The 25,264-nt window shown below is 44.7% G+C and overlaps 1 protein-coding gene across 1 annotated transcript in view; it reads right to left on the bottom strand.

Moving 5' to 3' along the window:
* DDX31 (DEAD-box helicase 31) overlaps positions 1–25,179 on the bottom strand; it is a 42,706-nt gene extending 17,527 nt beyond the window's left edge. Inside the window, exons 1-17 of the mRNA XM_015644978.3 lie at positions 25,092–25,179; positions 24,144–24,397; positions 23,869–23,944; positions 23,447–23,490; positions 23,022–23,092; positions 22,667–22,731; positions 21,869–21,913; positions 20,578–20,619; positions 19,756–19,820; positions 18,848–18,967; positions 18,472–18,578; positions 17,541–17,776; positions 17,021–17,197; positions 14,477–14,536; positions 8,484–8,534; positions 6,384–6,523; positions 944–1,025 (exon numbers count right to left, since the gene is read on the bottom strand). Coding sequence (XP_015500464.1) covers positions 944–1,025; positions 6,384–6,523; positions 8,484–8,534; positions 14,477–14,536; positions 17,021–17,197; positions 17,541–17,776; positions 18,472–18,578; positions 18,848–18,967; positions 19,756–19,820; positions 20,578–20,619; positions 21,869–21,913; positions 22,667–22,731; positions 23,022–23,092; positions 23,447–23,490; positions 23,869–23,944; positions 24,144–24,397; positions 25,092–25,127 — 1,671 coding nt within the window. The 5' untranslated portion in view covers positions 25,128–25,179. The remainder of the gene's footprint in view (positions 1–943; positions 1,026–6,383; positions 6,524–8,483; positions 8,535–14,476; positions 14,537–17,020; positions 17,198–17,540; positions 17,777–18,471; positions 18,579–18,847; positions 18,968–19,755; positions 19,821–20,577; positions 20,620–21,868; positions 21,914–22,666; positions 22,732–23,021; positions 23,093–23,446; positions 23,491–23,868; positions 23,945–24,143; positions 24,398–25,091) is intronic.
* Between the last annotated feature and the right edge of the window lie 85 nt (positions 25,180–25,264).

The raw sequence follows: 25,264 nt of genomic DNA, 5'->3' as shown, positions 1-25,264 counted from the left end.
GAAAGTATTTATACATGGACCTATTTAAAATAATTTCTGCACTAACAGAGCACAATTGAACTTTGTTACGAGGTGATATCCTAGCCATGATCCAGACATTTAAAACACAGGCATTACAGGTTGATTTCAGCCCAAAGCAGTGGTGGGAGAGAGCTTTAAACAGAGCAGCATCTCAGCAGAGCTCAGATCTGGATGTCTGTGAGGTGCAGGAACACTGAACATCTTTCACAGGCCACGGTTACCAGGAACACCACAGCTCCCACCAGCCAGCACCGGGAACAAGGCGCCTCAGACACGGGTAACAAAAGCACAGGCAGGCAAAACAGCAACAAGAGGGAAAAAAGAGTGCATGCTGCATCATGCTTGACACATTCTTGACTTCCATTCAAAATGTGGGTTCTTGCAGGATTTAATTTGCCAGAGCACAGCAACACCCGAGACATCAATTGCAAATGAGTGAATTCTGTGAATTAGCAACTTGAGGCAGACCCAAAGCTTGCCCAAATCAATAGAAAGGTGCTTGTCAACCCAGGGAGCTTTGTTTTAGGCTCCAAGTAAATAAAGATAATAAAAACCCACATGTAACACATCACCAAATGCATTTCCCTCATTTCTTCAGAGAAGTTTAGAGCCATTTGTCATCTCCAACACTATTTTACTGCAGAAAACACAGGAAAAACAGAAACCTTGTGCAGGAAGAAACACAGAGCTTTTGCATCCAGAAACCTTTCCTGTCTGTTACAAAGCTATTTGCCAAAAAGTTAGCAAGCAACTGCTTTCCAGGAACAACAAAGGACTGAAAAATTGTGATATAAAGTAGTTCTATAATTATTTACACTGTCTGACATCATGGATGTAAAGACAGATGCTAAGGCAGGAAAACTTGTGATGTTGAACTGGCAAGTGAAAACTGGAGCAGTTCCAAAGCAGCAGAATAACTCACCCTGCTTCCTGGTCTGTGCACCTTGAAACGATCATCTTTCACCAGGACTGCTAACACCTTCTCCATCTTCAGCTCTGAAACACTGAAGCAACAAAGACAAAAAATTACTGTTTCTCCTACTTCGAAAGACTGTGTGGAATGAGCCACAGACTGGTAATGGAGAACAAAACAACTGAGATTCACAGTTCAGCTTGAGAATTCATTCCTGAAATACACAGCCCAGATACTCCCTCATCACCCCTGAAAGTGGAACTACTGGAAAATCCAAATTCCTGCTTTCAGTGGCACAGAGACACAGTTTCATCCACAATTTTGTCACTGTTTTAAGTCACCAACACACACTCCAACTCTAGCAGAGCATCAAAACAACTGATGGTGGACTTTCCATTCTCTGTAAGTCTCCTTGGCTCTCAAACAAGAACTGGTTAAAGAAATAAATTGGATTACACTTCCATTATTTTCATAATTTTTCTTTCCTTGCACTGAGAAGCATCAGAACAATTGGGAAGCACCTGGTTATTCTTTTCTCCAAACAAAACTCAAGACAGAGCTGAATCAGCTCCTTGTAAATTTATTCTGTAACTATAAAGAATAAGATCTGCAACCTCCACCTTGAGCCTAGGGGTTGTCCAACATTTCTTTTTTCAGCCAATGCCATGGGCAAGAACAACTGTACACAGTTGTGCAACTGTGAGAAAGAGACTGACTGAGGCACCCACAGGTTGGAAACACCTTGTTTGCTACTCTTGTTTGCTCCACTTCTTTTGCTACTCCAGCTACATCTTGTTTCCTCCAGTTTAGCTTCCAGAGTCTCTGGAATGAGACACAGTGCTCAACCCTCATTCAAAGGATGATAATTCATGCTTACACACATTTTTTTCCATGCTCACAAAACCAAAGAGCCAAAACTAAAGGTGTGCAAAGACACAGCTCCTCGTAGCAACTCAAGCTCAGAGGGTAACAACAAAACCCTGAGGAACTTTTCCTATCAGCCAATTCTCTTGCAGACTCCTTCCCTGTGATCACATCATCACTCTTCCTCTCCCCCAGGATGCTACCTGGTTCCCACACCTTGCTGCCTCGCTCAGAATAAGCTCAGAGGCACTTCCCATTGGACAAACTCACCCTCCAATTCATTTACAGCCTCAAAAGCCACCTCTGACACCAGACACACAGTTTGATTTCCTTCCCTGCTCTGACAATTCACCTCCCCTCTCATCTGAAGTGCAAAGCCAAAGCCCAGCCCATTAGGGACTGCACAGCATTTTTTTATTTATTTTTTTTTAAATACAGGAGACTCAGTCAGCTGTCCTAGCCAGGCTTCACACTGGGCATTTATTTTCATTCTGTCGACTCACATTCCTCCTGTAGGCTCAACCAGATGATTTATTCTCCAGTCCTGCTTGCAAAACACTGCTGGGTCCTGCTATGGCCCAGATATGGAAATGATTACAAACCTGCTTCATTTCCAAGTGAGCAGTCCTGCTTAAAGGTGCATTTACAGGAGACTAGGAATTCTTTGTCCTCTTTAACACTGTCTTAAGGGGCACACATACCCCAGGTGACAGCTCAGGAACAGCTGTGCAGCTCCAGGCCATTAATATTACATCTGCATCCAAACTGGGTCCCGTTTTCAAGGGAATTACTCAGATCATAAAAGCTGATGTCTGTGGGCCCAAATTTTCAGTAATGGGCAAAGGTCATGTCTAGAAAATAAGTCAAGGAGTTCACTTGGGATTAAACCAATCTAAGGAAAAGAGAAATCTTTGGGGTCCAACAGTTCTCAGATTCCTGAATCTCAGATGGTCAGAAAGCTGCCTGTGGCTTCTGAAAGAAAGCATTTCTGGTATTCTTCAATTTGTAAAGTACAGAAACAAACTATAACAACAAAGATATCTTCTTTTCACTCCAAGCTCTCCAACACCTGGCTAGCAGGAATGGATCAATGCCACACTGTGTGACAGGATATTGTGATCCTCACCTGCTCTCCACCCTTCCCAGTTAAAGTAAAAAATACCCTTACTTTTGCAACCTGCCTTTTCAACCTCAGCCAACTCAGCATCACAGTGTAATAAAGGAGAAGGTGCAGAACAGCCATCCAGCTTGGAAGGGATGGGCCAGAGTGGCCATAAGATACCCTAGAAGGGAGAGCAGCCCCTCCATGTGCAGCTGGGTCATCCCATGCACAAATTTCTTCACAGAAGATGCAGAGAAAGGCGGGAGAGCCATGGGGGAGAAAGGGAAATGGAGCATAAAACGACAACCGAGGGTTTCTCTGTTTGCTTTTGAAAAGTATAACAGCAAATTAAAACATAAATGGCAACCACTTAAGCAAGAGGAAAGCAGACCTCCCCCTTCCCCTGCAAAGGTTGCTTAGACACGGCTATGAATGAAAATGTCAAACCTTTGACATTGATTTGTCGGAGTTGTCACCCCCTCTCGGGTCCTCCCCTTGCCTGGCACGTCGCCAGAAACAGATCCCTGAACTGGGTTCACAGCGGGAAGCAGGAGAGGGAGTCAGGAGGGGGGAACAGCAAAACCCCAGAGCAGGGAGGGAAATGACTCGTGCCTTCACGGTGATGCCACTTCCTTTATAAATTAGTTAGGCTGCCGTTAGCAGATAAAGAAATTATCTGATAGCTGTTGAGGCAGGCGCTGCGAGATTGCAGCTGAAGGGAATAGAAGAGACATAAAGGAAAAAAAAAAAGTGAACCTCGCATTTCTTCTGCTTGTTGCCTCCTCCCTTTGAAGGGAAATCTGTTAGTTGTGCTTGGAGCTGATACAGGACATTTTGGAGTCAGATTTTTTTTAAAAAAAAACAAGGAAGAGGGAATGTAAAGAAAACATGAGTGTGCACGTGCCTGCACATCCACATTTACAGCTGGGCAAGGCAGCCACAACTTCCAGCCACACAAAGCCCAAACAGAAAGTTGCAGAGAGAGGAGGCAGCTTTGCTGAGCCCCAACAGGAATTACTGATCTCAGCAGAGCCAAAGTGAGATCGTTTTGGCAAAGGCTAACACAGCTTTTCCACACTGGAAGCCAAGGAGAGGCTTCAGGTACCGGTGAAAATTAATTGCGAGCGATTTCCAATTTCAAAGGCAGTCATCTCTAATTCCGAAGTGGATTTTCATCCAGGAACAAAGCCACGTCTGCTCTCATTACTTCCGACTCTCAACATTCCTGGACTTACTCCCATGCATGCTGGGGTGGGTGGAGGGGTTTAGGAAAAAACTCTGGGTCAGATCCTCACCCCCTGTAAACCAGCAGAGCACTGCTCATTTACACCAGCTGAAGGCTGCGGGGACACATCTCATGCTTTGTCTCTTCAAAATACATATTTTATGAAGTATTTACATTTCAATAAACCCAGCGGGAATTTCATTTAAGAAAGGAATAAAAACCCCAACAAATTAAAAAAAAACACAACAACATTCACACCACACACTCATTCTCAACAAAAACCCAAGAGATTTAAAAATTAAGCTAAGAATTAAAAAAATAAAGCAAACTCCAGTAGCTTGGGCAGACCAAGTCAAAAGCTACAAAGACTTAGGGTAAAGGAACAGAAATGAGCAGTGCTTAAGAGGCTCGGTGACAGTCCAACACACGCTGTCTTTCGCCCTTGCACTGAATTAAATTGTCAGGATTATCACCATAATGCTCTGTTTATGAAGGGTAACAGCAATTTGTGCTGATGGCACTTGCTGCCTTGAGCTTCAAGCTGCCTTCCTACATCTTCTCAGTAATTCATCAGCTCCCTGCTCTGTCCCAATGCCCCTTCTCCTCATCCATGTGGGAAGAGGGAGAGGCCAGATCGCCCCCACGCCCGTCAGGCACTCACTGCCTTCCCTCTAAGGATAGGGGTCAAGGAAGGCAAATTACACTCCTTTCTGGCAAATCCTTCATCTGCAGAACATAAAACAAGCAAACAAAACAAGAAAAGGCAATCCCCAGAGCTGTTTGGCTCGGAAAAGCGAAAGAAAAATAAATTCACATAAACCTCCCCCTGCTTATTCTGAGTCTTCAAGATTCCTGAAGACCATGGCCAGCTCTACAACAGGTCTCTTTAGCAGATGTAATTACCAGTCTGAGTGACACTTCCCTAAACTTGTTAAAAAACAACAACATTGGATAAAAGCACTAACATTTAAAATAAAAAGGAAGGAAATCTCCCTCTCCTTCCTCTACCACTACCAAAATATTATAAAATAGAAAAATAGAACTTTCTACTTGGAGTTAAAAATTCACAATTATGTGGGATTTCACCTTTAAATGTCAGTGCTGTTTGTTACATGAAAAAAAACCCTGTCAGCTTAGCCTTCCATGTCTTGCTGGTGTCTGCTTAATAGATAGTTACCTGGGATGATGGATGGCTCTTTGTTAGACCACTAAATGGCTCACAGCCTAGAATAAGGCTGTATTTACTGCCAACAATTGTTTGTTTCAAGGATGCAAAACCAAATTCGATTCCAAGCAGCTCCACCCGACAGAAATACAAGAAATAAAAGGGAACTAATTTGTGCATGAGTTTACAGGGCTCCATCAACACTGCTACAACACTGAAGGGACGCTGCTGATGTTCTCAAATGCTGAGAGACAGCAGAGCAGGGAGCAAGGGGAGGCACAAACACCCAGCTGGCTGCTGAGGAGGCTGGAGATCCTGCCTAGCGATGCTGAGCAGCCAGTTGTGGGTTTTCTCCACAAAAGAACCATTGTGCAAGCAGAGCTGGACTAAAATCTCATCATGTGTCAGCCATCAGGTACCTGACTGCACACTGGGCTGGTCCTTACCGAGCCTGGCTTGCTCTCCTTGCTGCTACTCCCAAGTCCAAGGCAGAGCCAGGTAAGAGGAGCCTTCCTGGGCTTGGAAGCACACCCCACTTTAGTTCTGCAGAGTCCAGCCTCCCTTTTCGCCTTCCAGGACCACACTGGGCTCTCACCACTCGCCAAAACCTCTCCTATTCCTGCCACAAGCCACTTAAAGAACACATCTTGGTCAAATAACTGCAGATACGACCCACAGCTCCCCAGCAATTTCTTCCCTGGATCTGTCCCAAAGGGCCAGCACAGCCCAACATGACAATGTGGTGCCACACAGGCAGAGGGCCAGGCAGCACCTGACAGGCTCGTCTGATTGTGATCTCCACATAGTCAGGATTTGAACCCAGGGCCAGAGAGAAAACAATGGAGTGCAAAGGATCTCCGACTATCGTCTCCTCCGTGCCCCTCACCACACACACTCACTCATGCACAACCTGTCAGGCTGATGATTTTCACACTCTTCCCTCTTCTCCTTTTGCTAGTCTGGGGCCAGGCCTGGATCACAAGAATTAATAAATTCTTATTAAAACCTGCACGAGACCCAGTCCCGCTGAAAGTGCCACAGAAGGTTAATTAGCAAGGATGAGCTGAAACTTTTGTTCGCGTTTCTGACTCACTTAATCTTGTGAGAAGCCAGCAAGCTGACATATTCTGCCTCCGAAGGCGCCAGCACGAGCAGGCTGCTCCCACGGCAGCCGATGCGCGCCGTCCTCCCGATCCTGTGGATGTATTCCGCAGGTGAAGCTGGAGCGTTGTACTTCAGGAAGGGGAAAAGAGGAATTAACAGGATGTTAATTATAAACGAGATACCCAGCCCGCTCACCTGGAACAAAAGGCACACACACACACACCCCACAGGCTGCACCTCCCGAGGAACTGGGCTGTTTGTAACACGCCTCAGCCCCGGAACCATCACTCAGCCTCTCAGCTGCGGCAGCTTTTTGACATGTGGATGTCACACATTGGCCAACTTTCAGATAATAGGACAGCTTCCCCATCTCAGTGTCTCTCTCTCTCTGCCTTTTACATTTTATTTCTAAACAGAAACCTGTTCGCTTCCCCTAAAAAAAAAGTAATCTAATCTAATTAAATCTCACACTAAAGAGCGCCCAGGACTGCCCACATGGAGCAGGGAGCTGCCTGCTCTGCATGTGGGAGAAAAATCACAAAATAAAAAAAAATTGATGCAAATTTTGAGTTGAGCTAAATTGCTTTGTTTGGATTAAAGCAAATCATAGCTGGTTACAGGACAGAATAAATCTAAGAGAGAGGAAGGAGTGCTTTCAGCAGTCTATGATACAGGTAGCAACTGTCTTCCCCTGTCCAACAACCAGGCACCATGAAAATGTTCCTTAAAGACCTCCCAGATATAGCAGTGCCTATCTCATTTACTTCACTGGGAATCAAAACTGCCCAGCCATTTGCAAGATCTGATAAAGGGTGACACATTTCCCTCCCTTTAACCTCCCCCTATTCTTTCCCCCGCTTCCTCTCTTTCCTGGAAAAAATGAACAAGCACAGGGATACTGCTCAGAAATGAGCCCTCAGCAGTTTAACTGGAAAGAAATCAACAACCAAAGCCCACTCTAGTGTTTATACCTGTGCCCTCTGGCAAAGTTTCTACTGGCTAGAGGTGTGAGTAAGATGCTGTGAGCAATCTAATTGCTCCCTGCAGGTCCTTGCTCTTGGACACAGCTCTCAGGACAGCTGAGATTTCACCTTCTGGACACACAGAAGTCTCCCAGGGCTTTAGGTAATTTGCACTGCGTTCTAATACTGGCAACTATATCTTTGGTTAAATTATATTAATATACAGATCTGGGAATTAAAGACTTCACTTCCACAGCCTTCTTCAACTAGCTGGCTGCTACAATACCATTCTTTCTTAAAAAAACACAAAAAATCAAATCAAATTTGTTACCTGAAGGGATGAGGTAGAAATTAAAAAGCTTTGTTGAGGCTCTGTGCCCTGTTCCTTTTACCCAGGTGTCACTTGATACATGTGAATCTCTGGATCAGTTTTTCCTCTATTCAACTAACCTTTTTTTAATTATAAATCTTTTATAGAAATGAAATCTGTCTCATGCTCTCAGCCTCCTCTTTGAAACGACAGGCTGCTATTTTTAAGGTTCAATCCATCTTCCTTTGTTTCTATTTTTTTTCCCTAGGACTATATTTCTGTCGACAGCAATGCAGCAGTGTGGGGTTTTGTTGGGCACATTTTTTTCAGGGATAGTCTGAACCACACAGTTTTACTGGATGCCTGCAGCTACTCAGCCCCAACCCAGCCAAGCCTCACTCAAAACACTCAGGTCACTGCACTGACACTACTGGGCTACTCAATGTTTAAAATTAGGAATGCACTTAAACTCCTCATGGAACTGCCTCCCCATCAAGCTCAGGAAAACAAGAACAAAACTGCAAGAGATGGCCAGGATTTCACAAAATTTGGTTTCCTGGGTGAGGAAAGGGAGGGTATTTCATCTCCAGCCAGGAGAAACTCTGGTAATGCCAGAGTTATTAAAAACAGACCAAGGCTATCATAGCAATGCTTTATCCTGGCAAAACCCAGAGCCCCAGTCCTGCAGTCAGGAACTTGTAGGTCTCTCCCATCTGCAGGCATCAGCACCAAGACCAGCAAACTGCAGGAAGGCTCTGGACTGAGAATGGATTTCATCTGAGCAAGGCTGCACTTAAAACACACAGAGCAAACCCACCTGTACAATCCAGGTCACTTGAGGCAGGTCCAGCCCCCGTGCTGCTACATCCTTTAAAATTAATAAGAAAATCACTTTAGTAAAAATCCTTTGGAGGTATCAGCAGAGTGAGGAGTCTTCTGGGATGGCAACTATGTCTGAAAGCAAGTGGCTGTGTAAGTAGGAATTTTATGTGTCTAATTTGGGGAGAGATGGACTGAAGGTCAGAAATAACATTGAGGGTTTAAAATTGAAGGATTGTTAGCAGACTAACGCCATCAAAAATGATCCACTACTATGGCCCAAAGCCTGGAGGATACAAACACCTATTTCAGGATGGTGGTGTTGAATTACAGCATTTTGCTACAACCCCTTTGCATTATATCTGAGAGAATCCACTGTGTAAATGGTAGTGGTACCTTTGTTCTTCAGTTTGTTTCACTGATGGAAAGAGATCTGCTCATGGGCACCTACTACCCAAACACAGAGAAGTAGGATTAAATCTCTGAAAGGCAGCACTAGTTTTGAGCACACCTTTCTCCACAGCAAATCTAAGTACTAAAACCAGGCTGCTTATGATGAAAAGGGAAAAAAAAAAAAAAAAAAAGGCAATGGTCAAGAATCCCTGGCCTTGGGTGGAATGTCCAAAGATACACTGACCTCTGCCTACAAATAATTAGCTGTTTCCTAGGTGATGGTCTGAAGTTGAGGAGCAGATGACTTGCAGGTCATCTGGCCCTAAAATAAAAGGCCAATAAACAATTTAGCAGAATCTGCAGGAAGCTGGAGCACAGCTCCAGGAGAGGGGACTTCAGCTATGCCTTAGATTTGCACCAGTCTGGTTTGATTTGGAGAAACAAAATGCAGTCGTGAAGAAAAGAGTCTGAAGCTGCTATCAAGGTGTTATTTGATGTGCCAGCTGGTGAGAAAACCCATCAACTTGGAGAAGGACTTGAATGAGACCCTTCAGTTATCCACAGCCAGCATAGCTCCAAAAACATACCCCTTCCAAAAGAAAGGAGAGTTTAAATACTATCCAAAACAGAGAGTGCAAACACATTTCAATCTCCCTTCTTGATTTTCTGTTCATTAGTAATGTCCTCACATACTTCTTGGATTTCACATTCACCAGGCACAATAGCAGAGCAGGTGTTCAGATTTAACTCTGTTAGGAAATGTTTTGCAACACATGTATCTTTTAGCTAGTTGCAAAATAGAATATATTAAGGACATAAGCAGGAGCTTAATGTACTAAAAATGTGTCAGCCACCCACTGAAGTGTTTTCATGCAACTCTCACACACGTTAAAAGAATGTGAAGCTGATGTTTTGGCAGCAAAGGCCTTCCCATAAGCACTAACCAGGCTGTTATGTGGCTCCAACTGCAGTAAAAGAGGAGACACTTTCCACAGCGCCCACTCCGAAATAATGCACACTCGTGCTCCAACACGCTCATTAAGGAGTGACTTGTTCCTAGAGTCAGAATGAACAGATGTACAAAAAGCCATTTAAAGGAGGCAGGAGAAAATAAATCAAGGGAAGTTGGGAAGCATGTACAGCAGTTACCAGGATAACAAGACTATAAACTCTCCAGCACGATCAGACAGGAGCGCTGACGGCTGATTCCGAGCTGGCTGTCTCTATTCTTCCACACTGACAGGGCTTTGGTCTTTTCCCTTACTGTGCTCTTCCTCACACCCAGGAGCCAAGGAAAGGCTGTCTGAGGAGAGGGCTCTGACCTTGGGACAGGGCAACTTCCCCAAAATAAACCAACAACCAAGACACCCCTGTGGTCTGGAGCATCTCTAACACGAGAAGGAGTGGACAACATGGGCAGGAGCCATCCCTCTCATCCATCCAGATTCTTTCCCTACTCTTCCATAATTTTCTCAACATCTCAGCTTGGAAAATCACTGCCACAGTCAGCATTTTCATGTACATTTGCCCAAGCATAAAAGGTTCACCAAAAGCCTGATAAATAGCCAGGGAAAACATTTTAGGAGAAGGCATTCTCCCATCACCAGCCTTGCATTCATGATCACTTTCACAGTGCCACCAACTCCACTCAGTCGTTACTGACACACAGCAGCAGCTACTCTCCTGGGGGTTCCCTTGGCTCTCTTTCACAAGTCTCTTGGGATTTACTGGTAATTGGAGTGTTTTGCAAACTCAAAGATTCCTCAGTACCAGTCCACCTGTGTCTCCTCCAGCTCCTTTTCCTCAAAGACCCTGGTAGAAAGCAGCAACATAGGACTAGGGTAAAAAGTTTGAGTTGATTTGTTTTCCTCTGCTGACAGAGCCCATGAGTTTCAACTTCTCAGAATTTTAGAAAAAATATTTGTGGGTCACCTTTCCAGGAGAGAGAACACAACTCAAAAAACAACCATCCAGTTTTACATTTATTCCACTCACAGAAGCACTAACTTGCTACCAGTACTCTTTCAAGAAGCCCAAGAGATTTTCAACATACCACTCTTCCCTCTTTCCCACTGCCTCAGATGGCACTGCTCCTTCCATGTGTGACCTCACACCACCATTACTTAATTACAGGGAAATCAAGGATATGACACCTCAGAAGGTCACTGCTGCCTCCTGTTCATGGGCAATGGAAGGGCCAATTCTTCAGTGACCATCTCATGGGAGGAAAAAAAACAACAAACCTACACCAGCACAATTTTAAAGAAAGCCCAGATGCCAAGCAAACACAATAACCTGAAGCCTTAATCACATTCCTGCCCTGATCCTAACTGCAAGGCACACAAGGGCACAGGATCAAGGAACAATCCACCTGAGGGATGCTAGAAAGACTGAAATTTCTGCTTTGAACAATTCATGTTACCAGCCCGTGCTTCAGGTTGTGGGGTACAGGGGTGGGTCCAAGAGAATGGGGTACAAAGAATGGGGTACAGTGGTGGGTGCCAGGGAATGGAGGGCAAAAGGGCCATGCTGAAAGCAAGTCCTGTCACTGCACAAGATCAGAACCAACAGGGCAACAGAAGTTTTGCAAGGGCCTTGGTTTGCTCAGTCCCTCTCACACAATCTAATTAGGGCAAAGGAAATTGCTAAACTTGCTTTTGAAAGACACTCAATGGTGAGGTCTTGAAGGCCCTGAGCTTGACAATTGGCTGCCTACATGAGGCCTAGAAGTACAGATGGAAGGCAGCTTGCTCAGGTGCCAGGCTGTCAGTTGGATTAAAATGACTCATTTATTTACCAAAGAACCTCACAAAGTGCTTTAGCTAACAGGCAGAGAGGGCCTAACGGCTCTCCAAGCTGGGGAAGAAGCTCTCGCGCCTTCCCGGCCTGCCAAAAGTCATTACTGCCGAGTGTGGAAAGCCATCAGCAGGGTAGAGACCCCCGTCGGCAGGGTGACAGATTGGGCTGCGTAATCAGAGGAGGAAGGGGAGAGCACAGAAGCTGTCAGAGGCGAAAGCTCTTGGCTGGGGCCGCCAGAAAACTGGCAAGATGAGTTAGCGTGACTGAGTAAACAGCAAACAATCTCCAAATGATCTTTCCTCCCTCCCTGGAAGAGATGAACTTGTTTAAAAGGCACATCCCAAAGGAAGCTGCAAAGAACTTTCAGTGGAGAGAGAAATAAATCTGGATGCGACCCTCTGAGATACGTGGCCCCTCTTTATTTTCTTGTCTGCCAGCTTATACTGTCTGGCAAAAATATTTTATGGGCTATATTAATATACATATGACATAGAGCAAATTAATAAAAGGAACAGCAGGTCCCATTGCTTACTAGAGCGGAAAGATGGGTGGAGAACATGGCATTAGGGACAAGGGAAGGACGGCAACATTATTTGTGTTGCTCTTTTGTGAGCCAGGTTTCAAAATTTTGTGGGCACAAAACATGATTTCATAAGTAAAAAGAACAGAACTACCTTTCTGCAGAATTTTTTTCTTTTTTTTGCTGATATGGAGAAGAGTGTCAGAAAAAGCAGTGCTCTTAGAGGCAGGAGGTGGTCACAGAGCCTGGCTGCCCTTTGGACATCTGTGCTGGGGAAGCACCTGTAATGTGGGACTGGTGCAAAGTCTATCTCTATATTAAGGTGTCCATATGGTCCCCATTACTGTGGTAACAGGCCACCTCCTGCTTTCAATGCATTTGTCCTCCCAACATCTCTGTAAGATGGAACTGTGCTACTTTCCCCATTTTACAGATGGGGAGTTGAAGCACAGGGAGATTTTGGACTCAGACATGCAGCTCACTGTGCTTAACATGCTGACCATGTGCCAGCTGAGCCAGAGTCACCATCACCGGCAGAAGCTGCATCCCTGCCTTGCAGGAAATGCAAAGTGCCTTAGATTGAAGAGGAGGAGGGTTACAATAAATGTGTTACCTTACACCACCCTCTTCATGGCAATCCAGGTTACTCGACATTATCTCCCATTTATGACCATCACCTCCCATTTCTGACAGATCAGGAGCAAACCCACAACTATTGCTGTTCAGCTGACATGTGGCTACTTGCCTTGTCACCCCAATTCCACATTCACCTGCACAGAGTCTGTGGCACGGCAGGAAATCAAACCATATCTCAAGAGGGGAATCCCATCCACCAAGATTTCTTTAGCCAAATTCTTCTTCCTATCTTGTCAACAGTTGCACGTTTCCTGACAGACTTTTCCTATCATAGGCTGCAATTTCCCCTCAAACCTTCTCAACCAGGAACTGACAGCACAGTGATTGCAATGGTTTTGCTTTCTCTTTGTCTAAAACTGAGCATTTACCTTCTTTCCAAACCCATTACATTGGAATTTCAAAGACAAGATATGTACCTGATGTGTCTCAGTTAGAGGCACCATGTGCATCAAGGATAACAGAGTTTAGCTATTTATTTTTCAGAATTTACCAAACACTTTTTATCTTCAAAACAATCTACACCACTGAATGATTTAAGCTCTACTCTCCTCCCTAGCTCTGACACTCAAGTTATTACCTCTGTACACAAGGAAACCAAGTTACAGTTCCACTTATGCACTGCAAAGAAGCATATTGACCTTGATGAAATCACTGAAAGGTTGTACACACAAAGCAGGACCAGAAGGTAGCAAGCAGAGTTTTACAGGTGCCATAATATATAATTTGGCAATGCTAAATCAAACACTTATATACATGTCACTCCTAGTTTGAACTGTGGACAGAAAAAATGGAAAATTCAGCCCCCCACACTCTGAAAAAATTGCAATTGGTTTCCTTTAAGAATAACGTGCAGCAAGACCAGGAGTCATTTCAAAGCTGGAGAGGGTTTCTCAGCTCTAATTACTCCCGATCGCTGTAATTTACAGGTTTGCAGTGGGTAGAAATCGCCAAGATTCACACGTTTTCAGATCAACAGCTGCCACTATTAGAGAGCAAATCGTGCAGCCTTCTGCACCACTGCAGCAGCCTGAGGCCCCAGCAGATCAGGAGCGGGAGGCGAAGGTGCCACCACAACCCAAGGGTGCCAGCAAACTTCAGCTGAGGACAAGAATTTCACCCTCAGCACCCTTGGAAGGAGCTTGAAGGGCACAAGGCTAGGAGACCAACAGAGCATGTGCTTTTCCTTCTCTGGTTGGGCTTCCCTTTCCACCTCTGCAGGTGGCTGTTTTTAACCTTGGGGTAGTTATTAAGATGGGAAATACCACATTCCATCCAATTTTCCTGGCAGTTCTGGGGCACACTGCAAATCAGGATTGCATTCTACTGGCTGCATGTAGTGGGCAGGGTTCCAGCTTCAAAGGAACAGATTTTTCCAGATGTAAGACCATGCAAAATACTTGATGGTCTCTAATATAAGACATAGATTCTTCCTGTATATGGTAACTCAGCCAAAGATCATATTAACAGCTTGCAAAGAAGGCCCCAGTCCTTACTGAACATGTGAGATGCAGAAAAAGGAGATGACTTTCCTCAAGGTCAGACAGTGAGCTGGAATTAGAGCTCAGTGCCAATTCCTCTGGTTTCCCTTAGGGATCAGACAGGCCCATTAGTGTGGAGCTGCAAAGGGACTCTGAGTTACTCACAGTGCAAAGTAAGATGCCAGTCTTGGATTTTAGGAACTCCTGGAAGACCTCTGTCCTTTCCTAGAAGATTGAAAAGGAAGAATTAAAAGACTGCTAATGCACATTACAATCCAACACAAAGTCAATCAGATAACGTTAACAATTTAACTGTCTCTTGTTCACTTAGATCATGTGGAGATTCAAAAGCAAAGGAACTGGCCTCATGACTGGCAGTCAGACTTCCTGCAAATGGAAAAATCTGGCACACAGGTGTGGTCCCAGGTAGGAAAGCAGTGTCTGGGGAAGTCTGGATGCATTTGGGCAAGTCAGAGCAGCCAACATCTCTATGGTTTGCACTGAAGCACAGCCTGTGTGTGCCAGAAAACAGGAACAGTTTTACGTGGAGAGGGGATGCACAAAGGATTAGGCAGCACCAACAGAAGCTCCAGCACATTTTATGGGCAAGACAGGCTTTTGTGGAAACAAGCAAAGCTGGAGATGTTCACTGCTGTCTGTCCAGTCACACGATGGGCAGGATAAGCCCATTTTGTTGACACAGTGATATAATCACATCACAAGAGATCAGCCACATCATGTGCCCAATGGGGCATGCACACAGCCACTGCTCTGACTGTGGAATTACTGAGTGTCAGGGATGCTCAGCTGCACAGTGAACTGCTGAGCAGTTCATATGGAACAAGGCTTCAAAGTAACAGGGCAGGAGAGACAGCCAGAAGTCCACTTATAATAAAAATAAAAATTATAATTACAAAAACAACCTCCCATGCCTTTCCCTTGTACTGGCAAAGGCCACCAATGGGGCTGATGACCTGGGGACTGAGGCTGCTCCCTCTACCAGGGTCACAGGCAGGTGCTCCCCAGCCTTGTCCCCATCTCTGCTCTGCACCACCACAACTCCTGCAGCCCTCACTCCTCACATGAGCTCAGGCCCACAGGCAGGGCCATCCACAGCCCCCAGATCCCAAATTACACCCCCAGAAGTCTTTGAGCCATTGGAGGGAACTGCAGGAACCCAGTACAGCCCCTCAACTCCCTTCAAAAGCCTCCTGCTTTGTCAGTCCCCAAACCTTACCATGGACATTCCAGTTATTTTAACTAACAGCTTTGGGCTGTGTATTTTTCTTGATGAAAGCCACAAAAACTGACTCCACAACTCACATTACATCACAACAATATTTGCTATATCTGAGCACCAATAACCAAAGTTCTCAGCAGAACCTGGTCTTCACTTGCCAATACCACCTCTGCACCTACACTCCCTTTTCTGCTCACCTTCCAAAATATCCTTGTTTCTATGTTTCAAGCCCTCCCCTGGAGTTCTGGCTAGGAGCTAAGTGACTGTCCTGTTATGTTGATGATAGAGAAGAAACCTTACACACTTGACTCCCAGCTAGAGGTGTTGTTCTAGAAAAGAAGGGAAACTTGGGCCTTGCTGAACACTGAACCCTCTGCTGACAAAAATTAAAGAAGAGAGTACGCTGTATCTTGTTGACAATGACAGCAGCCGTGCTCAGCAGTACCATATGGGATCCACAATTTAGCTCCATTAATGCTCTTAATTTGAAGACATCAAGCACTAATTACACACTGGGTACTAAAAAGGCAAAACCCTTCCCCTGGTGCCAGCTACTTAGTGGTGTTCTGTTGGTTTAACAGCTGGTCAGGGTAGAGTTGGGCCAGACCAGGCCTGCTCACTTGCTCAGGCAGGCAGGTTGAGGAAAGGCCAGACTGCAGGGACAGCAAAGCACATGTTTCTGGTCTCCACAGGATGGGAATGAGTGAGAAAAACAATGGCTCTTCACCTCTTGCTTCATCAGAAGAGCTCTATTCATTTACCATCTCTGCTGTGCAGCTCAGAGTAGAGCAGCAGCTCTCTCCATCACAGAGCAAGGGCAGGATCTGGGCCTGAACTTCCAAGGGAGGTCTCTCAGCTATTGATAGAAACTCTGCATTGACAGTTCATCTGACATTCTCCTCCTGGCCTCTCAGCCCTCTGTATCAAGGTCCAACCTCTCCACTCTTATCTGGCTAAAACCTAAACCTATTTTGGGGTTGCTGTTACACTATCACTGTTACAGTGCTATTATTCCATCCCAGGGAAAACAGCAGTCTGTCAAGACACTGCTCTTCAAAACCAAAGCCAAAGTGCTCCAGCCTTCTTTAATGGGGGAAACTTACTAGGTAATAATGTTTTGGGGCTTGGATAAAGTTTTCCTTTGGCATTAAAAGTCTGTCATGACTGCATGAGAGAGAAGCACAGAGACATAAATGGTTTAGTGCACCCACTGGGAATAGAGAATGGATGCTCTGCCTGCTGAAATAACACATTTGCCTCTTCAGGTGTGCTTTTCAGATACAGCTACCAAGGTACTTTCCAGAAATGGGACAATATCCTTATTCTCATTAACAGATGGAAGACTGAGGCCCCTAGAGGTGTAATGACTCTCTGTCCTCTCCTCTGCCCTCCTCCCCAAAATAGCCACGTAATAAATCATAGGGAACAAGGAATAAAACTGCAGATCCTGACATTTTGAGAGTTCTTACTTCCTGTTCCATGTCGCCGTGCAGACGTAGAAACTGTAAGCTCACAGAGGAGGGGGATGAACATCCAGGTTGTTCTGACTCTGAGCCTCCTGAAAGGACCTGTACAAGGAGCTCGTGGTAGAATTCCACTTGTTCACAGCTGGAGAAAAAGATGATCATCTTGTGGCGCTTTTCAAACTGCAGGAAGAATAAAAGAATTGCACATAACCATTTCCAAAGGCCTCTCCCAATTCCCGATCATGGAAAGATCCAGGTGGTTTACACTTCTAGAGATATAATTATCTGAGAAAGGATTAGAGTCTGACACCAAAGAGTGAGCCCAAAACAGAAGAATGAGTACATGCTGCACAGGGATCTCTCTGTCAGCATGAAAGACACAACAGCACCTCAGCTCTCTTGTGGTTCAAGATGCACTTCAAAGCCCTGGATCTAATCCATGCTATCCTCAACAGAGGAACAGATAAAGGAGTTGGAAAGGGCAAAGGGCTACTTAGTAATATAAATGCAAACAGAGTCTCACCTTGCATTTCTGCAGGATAAAAGCTGCTAATGTGACAAGCCTCAGTTTGCTGGGGACCATAATGACATACTGCTGCAGTGTCTCTGGAACAGCAAAGTTTTCCTGCTCCATACAGTTTGATGAACTGCTGGCTTCCCTATCTGTTTGTGATGTTGCTTCAGGCACCTTCTGGATTTCATCTGCTACAGAAATGCTGACAGGGTCATTCAAGCTGATATCAGCCAGGCGTGTCACTCCTAAACCACAGAAAATTAGAGATATGTGAGGCCCAGTCTGGGCTGGGATGATGCAACTGATGCAATTCCAGTGAAAAGGAGTGGAGGGCAAGAACCACCCTCAGATCCTGACAGAATCCCCTCACAAACCTTGGACTTTTTAGGCCTTACCAGGCTTAGCTGCTGTGGACTCCACCAGAACCTTGACAAGACACTACTTCAGCTGACTGTGCTATTTTACAGTACATAAATATCTTTATGGACAAACAGCATTTGGTAGGCCTACTTTTAAATGTGTGTGGAAAAATCCCAGCAGATCTTGACTCTGTCAAGAGTGCAGGAGTCAGGAGGCCTGGCTCAGTTCCTGCCTCAGCAGCTGCCTGCCTGTATGGTACAGAGCAAAGCACACAACAGCTCTCTTGCCATTAGCTTTTTGCCTTAATTCTGCATTTGTAAAGCAAACAAAAGAACTTTCAGGTTCACGGTGACTTTGCTATGGAATTTGTGAGACATATGTGGCTACCATGGAAGTACACACACTGACAGAAATTCCAGTAACGAAGGAAGTGCCATAAGACAAAGAAATTAACAGGAAATTATTTCCACTCCTGCAAAGGGCTTCAGACTGGGCTGTAATAGAGGCAGACTCAACCAACTATTCTACAGTTGCCTGTGCATTATGCAGCTACAAGAGCCCCCATCTGTCCATAACCCACCTTCAGTGAGAGTGGCTGAGAGCAGCACGTTCTGACGTGTCTCTCTCTCAGCATTTAAAGCATTGAGTATCACAGCCACATCCTTCTCAAAGCCCAGGTCCAGGATCCTACAGGAACAGCAGAGATGGTTAGAGGTGCTGCAGGAAGGAGAAAGTCTTAATGCTGCACGACATCTTTGCAATGAATACTTGTCCAACAATCTGTCCAAAGTGGGTATTTTGTCCTAATCCCAGACATCTGGTGCTTGGCTGAGGCCACTGAGCATAAATGGATTAAGATCACACACTCTCTCTCTCATACTTTTTTTAATATTTAGTGAATTATGATGCAGTGGGTATTGAAATAATTTTCTGTATCCGAACACTTGGAAGTTTACCTGTCTGCTTCATCAATAATCAGCCACTGAGTGTGACGGAAATTAATACATTCTGTGGACTTGATGTGATCAACCAGGCGGCCAGGGGTGGAAATGAGGATATTTATCCCTTTCCTTAATCTGTGCAGATTTAAAAACAAAAAATAAAACCCAGGTAAGAGAAAGAAAAGAAAGAAAAAACAACCCCATGCAGGTTAGCATGGAATAGAACCCAGATTAAAACTGGAACCTACAGAGGGAAAAAGTGCCACAGTAAAATCAGGGACAGCACCTTTTCACTGATAAAAACTGATTTTTTTTGCCCAGTTATATTAATCCTTGATCATCACTGATAGTCAGATACTCAGAGGCACACCCAGTGCTAAGGACAAGGTGGGAAGAAATATTAGTAATTAAAAAAAAATAAAAATCTAACACACCCCAGCTAGGTTTTCTTTCTAATTGAGTACTTATTTTACTGTCAAGAGTAAACTCGCTTTTGTGTATGCTTATATAGAGAGAAATGAAAATTCCATTTTGGATTACCAGCTTACAATTCAATTCTTGAAAAGGGGAAAGAAAGAGATTTTTAACACCAGGAAATCTCTTCTCCAGAAAGCAATTTCCCCCATAACAAATATAGTTAGTGGTAAGGAAATACAGGTGTTTGTCAGGAGAGGGGAAAAAAAATACTGACACAAGAGATCATCTTCTCAGAAGGCTCATCAACATTTTAGAAACAGATTCAGCTGGGGGAAGTGAATGTTTCCTGCTGACCCAGCCACTGTGCCTATGTAAGATCCAGGGGATCACAGCTTGCTCCAAGCTCACCATCCTCCCTCCCAGTAAGAAAAATGCTCTGAAGAGTAGCAGATAAAGTCTGCAGAGCACAAGGACCCAAAATAAAATTTAAGGAGTTGGTTTCCTACCTGGCTTTTTCTGATTTTCTCTTTTCTCCCCCCATTAGCACTCCAGGCACAATCCAGATAAATGGCTACAGAAAAGAAAACCAAGACCAACGATGATTCTCCTTAATAACAAGACAAAGCCTAATCAAAAAATTATGTTTCTTGGCAAAAGGAGGGAGGATGGGCTGACAGCAGTGTGCATGTGATGTGATCACAGCTCCAACACTAAAAAAAGACCTGTAAGTCTCTTTTAAAGACTTATAAATTTAAAGACTTATAAATAATGAGGAAGTACCCTATTATTCCAAGGAAAAATGAAAAGGAGGTGGAAATATGGATCAGATAAATAAATTATTTAAACACCTTCCAGCCCAATGGTAAGATACTCAGCCTCAATTACAAGGAAAGCACTATCATTTAATGATTTTAAAAGCCTTCTCATTTCTCCAGTCATTCAGCTGGCAAAGTAGTTCCCAAGTCCTACTCCCCATCTGAAACCCATCTGTCCAGTATTAGTTTCAGTAAAACGGTCCTTGTCACCACAAGAGTTTCCATTCATAACTCAGCCTAAGACAATGAAATGTATTTCTACAAACAAATGGCTGTGAAAATCAACTATGTTTATCAGCACATGTGCAACTAGGGCGCCATAATTAATCACTTAATTGCTCATGTAGTAATTTCAAACATGCCACAGGGAAATCACACACTTAAACACATTTATCTTTAAGGACCATACATCTTGCCAGGTGCTGGATTTCCTTAAACCTCCAGCTGAATTTACAGGAATTGAAGTTGTTTAGCATCTTACAGGACTAAGAACACAGAGCATTGAACTCTTACCTTAAGTAGCTTCTGGATTGTATCAAAACTTTGGAGTGCAAGCTACAGAAATCAACAAAAGAAGAAAATGAGCTCTGACAAAGTCTCTCTGGACTGAAAAACTGGATTGCAAATCCCTATGTCTTAAAAATCTGTGAATTAATCTAGTTATGTATATCAGAATTCTAAATGCATCCTTAGTTCTTCTTTCAGAAGCTGCTTACTAATTTTTTTTTCATGAACCATCTCTTATTGTATTTTGACCTGTTCAAAGATCTCTCTACTGGCTCAGCTCCACGAGCCAGCTCTCAGGACAAGCAAGACTTCTGGCTTCTGTGAATGCTCTGGGGAGAAAACAAGCTACAGGCACAGAAGATTTTGCTCCAGAGGAAGAATAAAAGGAAAAATGATAGAAATTCTGGGAAAAAAACACCATGAAAAGGAAACATATAGGTCAATTCTGTTCTGGCAGCCCTCACTGTTCCTCACCTGACCCATGGAGTAATTGTGCCATTGGATCTTTCCATCTCTGCATTTCTTTTCTCAAGGAAGGTTATTGCTTCCATTACAAAGTAATACCAATTGTAATCACAAATTATCTTCCTAAGTACTCTCAATGGCAGCCCTTTAAGCGAGCTCACACACACTTTCCTCCATGCTTAGTATTCACATGGCATCCTAAAGAGGCAGTAAGTTGCTGCTGTAAAAATTTAAATAGCTCCAGAGCCTTCTCCTTTCAGGTAACAGACATATTGCACTGCAGGCTGCACAAAATATTGGACCCCAAATGAGAGACCTGCAATCAATTCTCCACATACAAGTTATTATCATTTGACATACCAAACAAAAATAAAAACAGGTTGATAACCTCTTCTGACACTGCCTTTGCAATTGCAAATAATATAAATTAAATAGAAGAGCTCAATGGACAAACCAAGTCTTGGAGGCCTCAGCTTCAGCATTCACTTACAAATTTGAAAAAACAGCTTTAAAAATTAAACACTTGCATAAATCTACACATTTGCAAAGCTGAATTCATTGGTTTTACTCATTCCCCCTGTATGAGTGAGGCATGAGGCCTGCACTGAGCCAGAGAGGTTCTGCAGCCTCTGTGAACATTTCCAACTGCAGGAGGAGAAGTGAGAAATTCCTTTCTTGCTCTGGTTGGCATCGAACAAAAATAACAACACTTCCTGTGAGGGCGAGATCTGAGCAAAAGGACTAACAGTGTTTTCTAATGTGCAGAACTCTGGTGGACCCACATCCCCAAAAATCAGTGTTCAAACAGACTGAGAAAGGAAAAGCCACCTACCTCCCTGGTTGGGACAAGCACGAGGGCGTAGGGGCCATCACTGCGCTGCAAACACACAAGAGCAGGGCTCTGAGAGAAGGCAGCACTGAACAGAGCCCTTCCACACCTCCCTGCTCTCAGCCAGCAGAGAGGGCTCTGGAGGGCTTCACTGCAAGTTTGTACATGACATTTTAGGGTATTTCTGCCCCACAGCTTTTAAAAGAATCAAGTTTTTCACGTGTCAATCCTGCACTGCCTTCTCCTCCCTGCTGGGAAAGCTGCTCACAGTCAATCCCAACATTTTATTGCACGTTGTTTCACTCCTGTGTTCCTGAGCTGCAGGAATCTCTCCTGTTGGATGCACAATCTGCAGGTAGCAGCTGCAGGGACTGACAATCCAGGATAGGCTGGAAATGCCTCTCAACCCTTCTCTTTCCATGAAATGCACAAGATCTGCAGCAGCATTTTCTGGTATAATATCCAAATTGGGAGCAATTATGCAATCCCACTCCATGCCAAAGATTAAAAACTTACTCCCCTTAAAGACATAGCAGTAACCTTTGTTTTCAGTACTCCACACCTGATAATTTAGCCCATTTCCAATTTATCCTGCTGCATGGAGCAATGGGGAATAGCTAACATCGATCTTGTACCATCTACATCTCAACAGAACTGGAAAATCCCATTTGTCATATGTACAAATAAAGAGGATCATGGACTGCTTGTATGAAAAAGAGACAATAATCACTACAGGAGCTGGATTTTATTTTTATTCAGTTTAGTATCAAAAGCAAATATATTTAGTGCTGCTGGACCTACCTGTATTTTGGATTCTAGTCCTTGCAAACACTGCACAAGTGGAATCCCATAGGCAAGAGTTTTACCTTTTTGAAAGGGAGAAAATAAGAAAAGTTTCCATTAAAAAAAAAATGTGTGGCAATTACAACACTCCAGCAAACCAAAGCTGGAGCAAACCATTTGTCCCACCATTCTTAAATTGCAGTCAGAGTCTGGAAAAATTTCTATTAAGTAGGAGGTTTCCAGAATGGAAGATTGACAGGCAATTTAATAAAGGATCAATTAGAAAAGAGAAGTGGTGGTCTCCCACTGAGATCTACCTAAATAAGTGCAGTAAACATTCCCTAAGGAAGGACAGTGACAGTTCAACACTGACCTGAACCAGTCTGAGATCTCACCAGGGCATCTCTGCCTTGCAGGAGCACAGGAATGGTTTGCTTCTGAACACTGGGTGACAAACAAAGCAGGGCAGGAAATGCAGATGCAACACAGGATAGAATTCCAAGAATTTAACACGCAGTGTCTCAAAATTCTTTAGCCCAAATTCCTCCCACTCATCTCTGCTGTGCAGCTACATCAGTTGAGGTGATTTCTAAGCAAAGCCACTGGCTAGGCATCAGATGCAATAAATTCAAAGCAGATGGTTTGTGATTCAAGTACCAAACTAGAAGGCAGGACTCCCTACAAACCTAATAGCAAAAAGGACATTGGTACTGTGGTCTTCACAAGCCAATCATATAAAATGAAGTAATCACAGGCTTTTAGGGGTAAAGAGCAAAGTTTTGATATTGGTTTGCTTACCTGGTCATGCTACATATGTTTAGGACAGTATTTATTGTGCTGATCTAGAGAGACAATAAAGAAAAATGAAGGTTTTATTGTCAAACTGTTCCTTTTGTTATTCTTGTACTGCTAAGACAGAACAAAACACAGAAGACTGAGATTTATTCTCTGCATAACTGTCCATAAAGTTCCCATGTCCTCAAAACACTTGTTAGTTAATCAGAATTACACCACTGCTGGTTTTCTGTGGGTTTTTGGTATTACAGCTGCAGACAGTGAAGAGGACTGGGACTGTGCCTGAGGACAGGTCAGGACATGGACCAGCACCCTGAGTGACAAAATCAGGTGAAGCATTCAGGTCACCATGAATAAAGGCTCTCTGACCTGCTCCCCAGCCAAAAATCCATGTTTTTGAGGCATGTAGCCTTCCTGCCACTCACCAGATGTGGGTGGAGGTCCAGCTGGCTGAAGGAATCTGTAGTGAAAACATTTTCTTGCACCTGCTGCACTGCTTTTCTGAGTTAGGGGAAACAAAACCAAAACACACAGTAGGATTAAAAATGATACAACAGCATTCTACATAATTAGCAATGAAACTTCATCTACCAAGCAGCTACTCTGCCAAGCAAGAGCAAGAACTCAAGACACTGAATTTCAAGGAATTGCAAGGGTTTTTTTCCTTCCCATTTGCTACCTAGACATTTGTCTAAAATACCTGTGAATTTCTGGGATGTCTGGGTTGTTTTTAAACAGGCTGGACGTCTTAATGGAAGGTTTGTTTTTCTTGCTTTCATTTTGTTTGTTAGTCAACTGCTTCTTAGGAAGAGGTTTTTGTGATGAGCTTCCCTCCTCCCTCCTGTCAGCCTCAGTGGCACCTTTCCTGAAGGTGTTTATGGATAATTTCCGTTTGCGTTTCACGGGTGGGTTTCCATGTGGTGACTGGAGTTTCCTTTTCAGAGCACCAGATTGCTTTAAAGTGAACAAACAAACCAGAGTCAGCAGTGACTGGGAGTTAACACACAAATACCAACCCACAGCAGAGCCTTATTTTTGGAATCCCCCACTCCATGACTAAAGAAACCAAAGTTGGTTTCTGCAGCTCCACAGCTCCTACTCCAACAGATCCACCACCGAGACTTCTGACACTGCAGAAATGCACAATCTGAAAGAGCAATCTGCAGCCCTATCTAGAGCTCATCCCTAAAGGATTTCATTCAACTTCTCCAGTGGCATGCTTTAAAAATGCCTCTCAAAAGCATTTTAAAGCCTCTGCAGACGAACGGAGGGCTGAGAGAGCATGGCCCGCAGCCCGTCAGAGGTGAGGCAGGTCAGCGCTGTCTGCCCGCAGCCCGCCCGCTCCCGGGGCTCGGAGGAGCCGGATCTGCCCGCCCGAGGAGCCACCTGCGAGCCCCGGTGCCCGGCCAGCCCCGGCGGGGAGCCAAAAGCTCCATTTAACAACTTGTCGGACGCTGCCTCCCCGCCCGGTCACGGTCCCGCAGGGTCTCGTGTTCCACATCCCGTGTCCCCTGTCCCGCAGAGTCCCGTGCTCCGTATCCCGTACAGTTCCGTATCCAGTACGGTTCCGTGTCCAGTACGGTTCCGTGTCCCGCAGGATCCCATATCGCCCTCCCCTCCTTTCCCCTCCCTTCCCCTCCGCTCGTACCCGGCCGAGGCCGCGCATCCCCATGCCCGCCGCCATGTCCCGCCCGCTGTTCCGCAGGCCCCCGGGGCCGCCTCCCGCCCGGCCCGGCCCTTGAGGGCGGCGCGGCGGCGGGTACGTAGCCTTCCTCCGAGCCCGGAGCGCACCCGGCTGTCCCGCCCGCCCCGCGGCGCTGC

This window comes from Parus major, chromosome 17 (assembly GCF_001522545.3).
Source record: "Parus major isolate Abel chromosome 17, Parus_major1.1, whole genome shotgun sequence".
NCBI lineage: Eukaryota > Metazoa > Chordata > Aves > Passeriformes > Paridae > Parus > Parus major.
Note: the sequence above shows the minus strand (reverse complement) of the source record. Positions and strands in the feature narration are given on the sequence as shown.